Source organism: Silene latifolia, chromosome 6 (genome assembly GCF_048544455.1).
Source record: "Silene latifolia isolate original U9 population chromosome 6, ASM4854445v1, whole genome shotgun sequence".
Classification (NCBI taxonomy): domain Eukaryota; kingdom Viridiplantae; phylum Streptophyta; class Magnoliopsida; order Caryophyllales; family Caryophyllaceae; genus Silene; species Silene latifolia.
This window is the reverse complement of record NC_133531.1, coordinates 103289756-103296817: the sequence shown is the minus strand read 5'-3', so window position 1 is coordinate 103296817 and position 7062 is coordinate 103289756. Positions and strand designations below refer to the sequence as shown.

Genomic DNA, 7062 nt, shown 5'->3' with positions numbered 1-7062 from the left:
TTTCATATAATTGATGAACCCTAATTGTAATCGTCAAAATTCAATTAATCAACCGTAATTGTAATTGTCAAAATGCAATAAACCCAAATTGATTAATCGATTCCGTAATGAAATTTGTAGATAAATATTTTGCCTTAATCAAAATCAAAATGAAAATGTTTTTGTAATGATTAATCGAAAAAAACTGAAAAAAAAAATCAAAATCGAAATGAACTAACCCTAACGTGAGTAATCGAAAAAAAAAGGAAAAAAATTTGTAGGTAAGGAGATTCGAGCACGGGTTTTTGTTAGTAGAGGGCTATTGTTTTTTTTTTTGGTGAAATGTTAAATTTGTATTAATAAAACCTTGAAGTACATCACCATACAGATTACATTGCTCTTATCAGCAACTTACAAACATCAGACTCATTTCCATTACATTAAACATCTATCTCTCATCCTCCTACTTAGCTAAGACCCTGTACTTGTCTACACCAATCTTGGGCAGCAGTAGACATAGAAATCCCCTGCTTGGATTTCAGTCTCAATCTGACATGATATTGCACCTGTTGGAACACCCTTACCGGATGCTGCACACTCTGCTCAATTCTACATCTATTTCTCTCCATCCAAATCAAATAAATCAAAGCTACAACAGCTGAATGAATTACCTGTTTCTTAATCATGGATTTCACTTTCAGCTGAAGACACCATTGTATCACTTGCTGATCAGGGATGCTACACCCCAACCAACTGCTAACCAACTCTAGACACCTGCTGCTATACTTACACCCAAAGAACAGATGCTCATGTGTCTCATACTCCAAACCACAAAGCTCACAGTCCCCATCTACTTGCATACCATGATGCCCAAGTCTATCGTTAGTTGCTAGCCTCCTCAGCACATAAAGCCACGCAATGAAGGAATGTTTAGGTGTATTCAGTCTGCCCCAGATCACAGGGTGCCAATCAACTTTAGGTGTATCACCCCTCAACCACTTATACCCAGCTGTAGGTGTGTACACCCCCTTGTTAGTCCCCCATATGTCATTCACATAACCTGCCTTCATTCGTTCTTTCACTTTACAGATTTGGCGCCATGTCCAACTTGAATTAATAGTAGGTTGATAAACATCCCAATCTTGCTGCTTCATATAAACATGGTTGATCCATTTGATCCACAGGTGGTCCTCCTTGCAAGCTAACCACCAAGTATATTTGCCAATCATGGCTACATTCCAATCCTCACTATGAATGATTCCCAATCCACCCTTATCCTTTGCATTACAAACAGCCTCCCAAGCAACAGAGGGACTCTTAGAGTAAGCATCAGTTCCTTCCCATAAGTAGTTCCTGCAAATGCTCTTGATTTTCAGGATGATAGTCTTAGGGATAATGAATATCCTAGCCCAATATGAGTGCAACTGAGATAGAACAGCCTTAACAAGTACCATTCTACCTGCATAGCTCAACTTTCTAGTACCTCATCCTTTAATTTTGCTCACCATCCTTTCAACCAATTTAGAGCAGTCCCTTATAGCAATCCTTTTGTACGAAATAGGAATCCCAAGATATCTGAAGGGAAACTGACCTAGATGGAAACCAGAGATCCTCAGTATACCCTGAAGCTCCTCCTCCTGAATCCCATTACAATAGAGCTCATATTTCTCCTTATTAATGGTAAGCCCAGATGCATCTGAAAAAGTAAGGAAAGCCCTGAGAATAATTTTGACAGACCTAAGATCCCCCCTGCAGAATAAAAGCAAGTCATCCGCAAAACACAAATGACACAGTTTGAGCATCCTACACATGGGATGGTATCTGAAATCTCTTCTTTGCACCACAACATCCAAAATTCGTGAGTAGTATTCCGTACAAATGGTAAAAATCAAAGGGGACATAGGATCCCCCTGCCTTATCCCTCTTTTCCCTTTAAAGTATCCAAAACAACTACCATTGATAGCCAAAGTATAAGTAGGAGTAGAAATACACACCATCATAATTTGTATCAATTTCTCAGGGAACCCCAAAGCCCTAAGCATATGTTCTATAAATGGCCATTCAATTGAATCATAGTCCTTCCTTAAGTCCACCTTCATAATACTTCTAGGAGAGCAAGCTTTTCTATTGTATAACCTTACCAAATCCTGGCAAATAAGGATGTTGTCAACTATATCCCTTCCTTTAATAAACGCACTCTGATTAGGGCTAATAATATCTGGAAGGACAGCAGCAACCCTAGAGCATAACAGCTTAGTAATGCACTTCTACAGTACATTACAGCACGCTATAGGTCTAAAATCTACCACACTTTCAGGCCTAGTCTTCTTAGGTATCAGGGTTAGAATAGTTGCATTCACCTGCTTCAGCAATTTACCATTCTCAAAAACCTCTTTGACAGCTTGACAAATATCAGGTCCAATAACTCCATATGCATCTCTGAAGAACTGACTCGTGTAACCATCAAGTCCAGGAGACTTAGCAGCGGGAATAGAAAATAGAGTAGCTCTAATCTCTTCATCACTAACAGGTTGCAGTAGCTCCATCCTATGAGCATCAGTCAAGACCTTCCCTCTCCTTACTGTAGAGTAGTGCACCTTAGTAACTGGTGTACTAGTACCCAACAGTCCCTTGTAATACTCCAAAAAAGCCTCCTCTATACCCAACCTGTCCGTATGAAGTATACCATGAACATCTTTAATGGCCAACACCTTATTCATCATTCTCCTACTCTTAATAGCACTATGAAAGTAATGGGTGTTGTCATCTCCATCCTCTAACCAAGCTGCTTTAGATTTCTGAATTAGGAATTCAGTCCTAGCCTTATCCAGCTCCTTATACAAATGTGCAGCTTGTGTTTCCATCACCCTCAGAGTCTCATTACCATAATCCTTTTGCAGTTTCAGCTGAATCTGCTCCAAATTTCCTCTTGCAATTCTAGCATTATCCTCTACATTAGAGAACACCTCACGATTCAGCTGTCTCAGATCAGCCTTCAACATTTTCATCTTCCTAACAATCTGAAACATCTTGATCCCCTTGATGTTATGCTGCCAAACTTGTCCAACAATATTAATAAAATTATCATCATTTCCCCACATATTAAAATATTTAAAACAAGTCCTCCTACCTTCATCAATCCTCCATAAATCAATGACACAGGGATTATGATCAAACAATCCCTCAGGCTGGAAAGTAGTTATGCAGTCAGGGAACCTCATAAGCCAGTCCATATTCACCAGGACTCTATCAATCCTGCTAAACCTTCTCCCATCCCCCTCTTGCTTATTACTCCATGTAAAAAAAGCACCATGAGCAGGGATATCAGCAATTTCACATCTTTCAACACACTCCATGAACCCCTTAATGTCATTATCAGTCACCACAGAACCAATCCTTTCATCATACCCTAGGACATTGTTGAAATCACCACACACCATCCAAGGTCCTTGAAGATTAGTATGCATACCCTCTAAAGAGACCCATAGAGGATCCCTGTCACTAAGTCTATTAAAGCCATACACATAAGACATCCACCACCAGCAATTAGTTGGCCTATAGGTTATCCTACAGTTTATCACCTGAGATTCTATACTGAGAGCCTCCACATCAAAAATATTATCATCCCATAGAATCCAAATCCTACCATTATCACTAACTGCATTATTAGTGATCAAAGACCACTGAGCACCCAAACCATTATGAACCTTATTAATAGCATTATTTCTAACTCTTGTTTCCATTAATCCTACTAAGCCTATATTATTCTTCTGCAGATACCACTTAATGTCTCTCTGCTTATTTGGGCTGTTACACCCACGAACATTCCAAAAACCGATATTAACCATGGTCAATTACTGGCCTACCCTCCCCTTTCTCACCAGCATTGCCACTACATCCAATCTCAGTGGTGTTAAGATTCTCCAAGAAAGATTGTTGACTACCAGGCTGACCTCCACTTCCATCCTGCCTGTTCAGTCTGGTAAGAATCCTCATTGCTGAAGTAGGTCCCCTATTAGGTATACCAAGCATAGGGGTAACCATAGGAAACCCTATCCCAGCATTTGCAGGGGTGCAAGCTGGTGTGACAATGACTCCTTTACTCCCACCTGGAGCAAGCACAGGGAATTCCTGCTGATTCAGATTAAACTCCGGAGTAGGTTGCACAGGCTTCTCAGATGGCTTAGTCTGGACAGGTCTCCAAACTTGTTTCTGTTTCTTTTTAATCTTCTCTTGTCTAATTTCCTTCTGCCTACACTGACTAGTCTCATGCCCCATGCCTTTGCATTCAGTACATCGAATTGGTTTTCACTCATAATGAATAATCTGATGTTGCTGCATATCCAATTCATCCACAAACCTCACAGCATCAGGCAAGTGTTGACCAATTTTAACCTTGACCATCACCCTTGCAAAGCCAAGGAGAGTTTTCTCTTGTGTGTCAATATCAAGTCTAACAGGTTCCCCAACTAGACCAGCAATCTTAAGCAACGCAGGACCCCAGAATTTGAGATTCAACCCATACAATCGTATCCATATGGGAATACTGTCAACATCCTCTTTCACCAGTGGAGAGGAGGGCGTCCATTCTTTGACAATAACAGGCTTATTATCGAAAAACAATGGTCCCGCCTGCAGCACCTGGTTCTTTTGCTCCACTGTTTTAAACCTCACCAGAAATACTCCATTAGGTTTAAACGCAATCTTGTCTATCATTTCCAAGAGGATTAGCCCCTAAAATATAACAGATAACCGCATTGGACCAGTAGATAGAGGGCTATTGTTTGTAAAGAGTATAGTAACCATTTAACCTAGGGGTATCAGCACGTCAAACTACCTATTACAATTCATTATATTGTTAAAAGTAAACCCTAAGTCGATTTTTAACCGCCTAATCAAAATAATTGTTTCCACGATTTTTAAAACTTCCCTATTTAAAAATTACCTCATTTACAAATTGCCTTATTTAAAATTTTGAATTTCACATTTCCTTATTAGAAAAGATTTTTGATTGATTTATGGAATATTTTTTAAAATGTTTTATCTTATTGTTGAGAGATTTTAGAGAAGATCTTCAATATTTTATCTTATTGTTGAGAAATTTTAGAAAAGATCTTCAATATTTTTTTGTGGTAGTAATAACAGTAGAAGATTAAAAAAAATAATCAATCAGTTTATAAGAAATTTCACGTTTTGATGATCAAATTGCTATAATTTGATCGAAAAAAAAAAGTTAAACTAAAATAGATTTTGATTTGAATGTTCCATGGGAAGAACAAAACAATGAATCAAGTAGTGATGTCGTTGTTATTATCGATGATGATGTTAGTAACGATGTTGCCAACGCAGACGATTTTGACGATGGTCCTCCAGTTGTTGAAGGAGGATGGGTTCAAAAGGTAGGAAATATGTTAAACACGGGCGGTAATGGTGATTCTTTAGAAGTTAATACTCCCACCAGAGGAATGTCTTTCGTGAATGGTGACGAGTTTGCTGCGTTTCGTACCTATATGCGTATAAAAACGCTTTTCAAATTTTTGTTTGGTGTACTGAACTAGTGAAGAAGTACCAGGAAAGAGGTGTCAAGCGCAATGGTCTGGGGAAGAAGCAACCTCGTTTCTATATGATGAAGCGAATAAGATTATGTTGCACATGGGGGGCCAATCCGAACAAACAAAACGGGTTTAAAGACATTGCAAACTTTGAGAAATGCCAATTTGCAATAGAAGCATCGTTACAAAACGATTTTATTGTCATCGGTGCGTGTTCGTTGGAGCACAATCACGTATTAAAACATGAAAATACTCGTCACATGGTAAGTTACCGGATGTTTGACGAATATTTTAAAAGACGGGCCCTATTGAACGACGCTGCCAGTATTTCTATTGCTAATAACTTTCAAATTCTCGTTAGAGAAGCTGGTGGGCATGAAAATTTAAAAATCAACCAGCGTGACATACGGAATTTTCTTAATCAAGAACGAAGACGTAGTAGAATTAATGGGGATGCAGCGGCTTTGGAGGCAAGATTTATTAAACTTAAGGAAATCGATCCAGATTTTTACTACGCCATTGAAACGGATTTTGAAGGCAAGCTACTAAACGTGTTTTAGGCTGACGGGCGTTGTAGAGGAATGACAAAGGCATTTGGTGATGCAATTTCTTATGATGCTACATTTTGTGTTAACAGGTGACCAAATTATGTAATTTACTTAAGCCCTTTTTATTATTTAATTAATGTTAATCAATTAGGGTTTGCTTCTTTCGAAATGACTACTATAAACAACATATCGATTAAGTTATTTTGAAATCAGTAGCTTTAGAAATTAATCAATTAGATAGGGTTTGCTTCTTTAGAAATTATTGTTGAGCTTTGGAATAATTAGGGCATTTTCGAAATAAGTAGCTTAAATAATTAAGACATTTTCGAAATCAGTAGCTTAAATAATTAGAAATCAGTAGCTTTATAGTAGTGATTATAATTCGAAATCAGTAGCTTTAGAAACTAGTTGTTACCTTATTTCGAAATTAGTAGCTTTAGAAATCAGTGGTTAGAAGTCACGGTTACCGAGAAGCAATTACGTTTTTTGCCTGATGTAATTAGGGCATTTTCGAAACAATTAGGGCATTTTCGAACCAAAATTTATTTTTATTATACTTATCTTATGTTTTAATTGTAGGTACAAAATGCCCTTTACTCCATTTGTTGGCGTAAATCATCACGGTAGTACTGTTGTGCTTGCTGCCGCTTTGGTTTCACATGAAGATGCGTAAAGCTTCACTTGGGTGTTTAGGAGATGGTTAGACTGTATGGGTAGAGCTCCATCGGTTATACTCACGGATCAATGCAAGGGAATTGGTAAGGCTGTGAAGGACGTATTTACTAATACTCATCACCGTTTGTGTCTGTTGCACATGATGGTTAACGCAACAAAGAACTTGGGAAGTTGTGTCAGGTATCAAGAAATTATTGTTGACCTTTGGAAAATTATTGACGACAGTGCATATAGCGATGACTTTGAGGAGGCATGGCATCATTTTTTCACTAAGTATGGTATTCACGAAAATGGTTGGATCATAGACT

The 7062-nt window shown here is 38.2% G+C and overlaps 1 protein-coding gene across 1 annotated transcript; it reads right to left on the bottom strand.

Moving 5' to 3' along the window:
- Positions 1 to 446: 446 nt before the first annotated feature.
- LOC141588416 (uncharacterized) lies at positions 447 to 1433 on the bottom strand. The gene has a single exon (XM_074409860.1). It carries the CDS (start codon positions 1431 to 1433, stop codon positions 447 to 449), a length of 987 nt encoding a protein of 328 aa, XP_074265961.1.
- Between the last annotated feature and the right edge of the window lie 5629 nt (positions 1434 to 7062).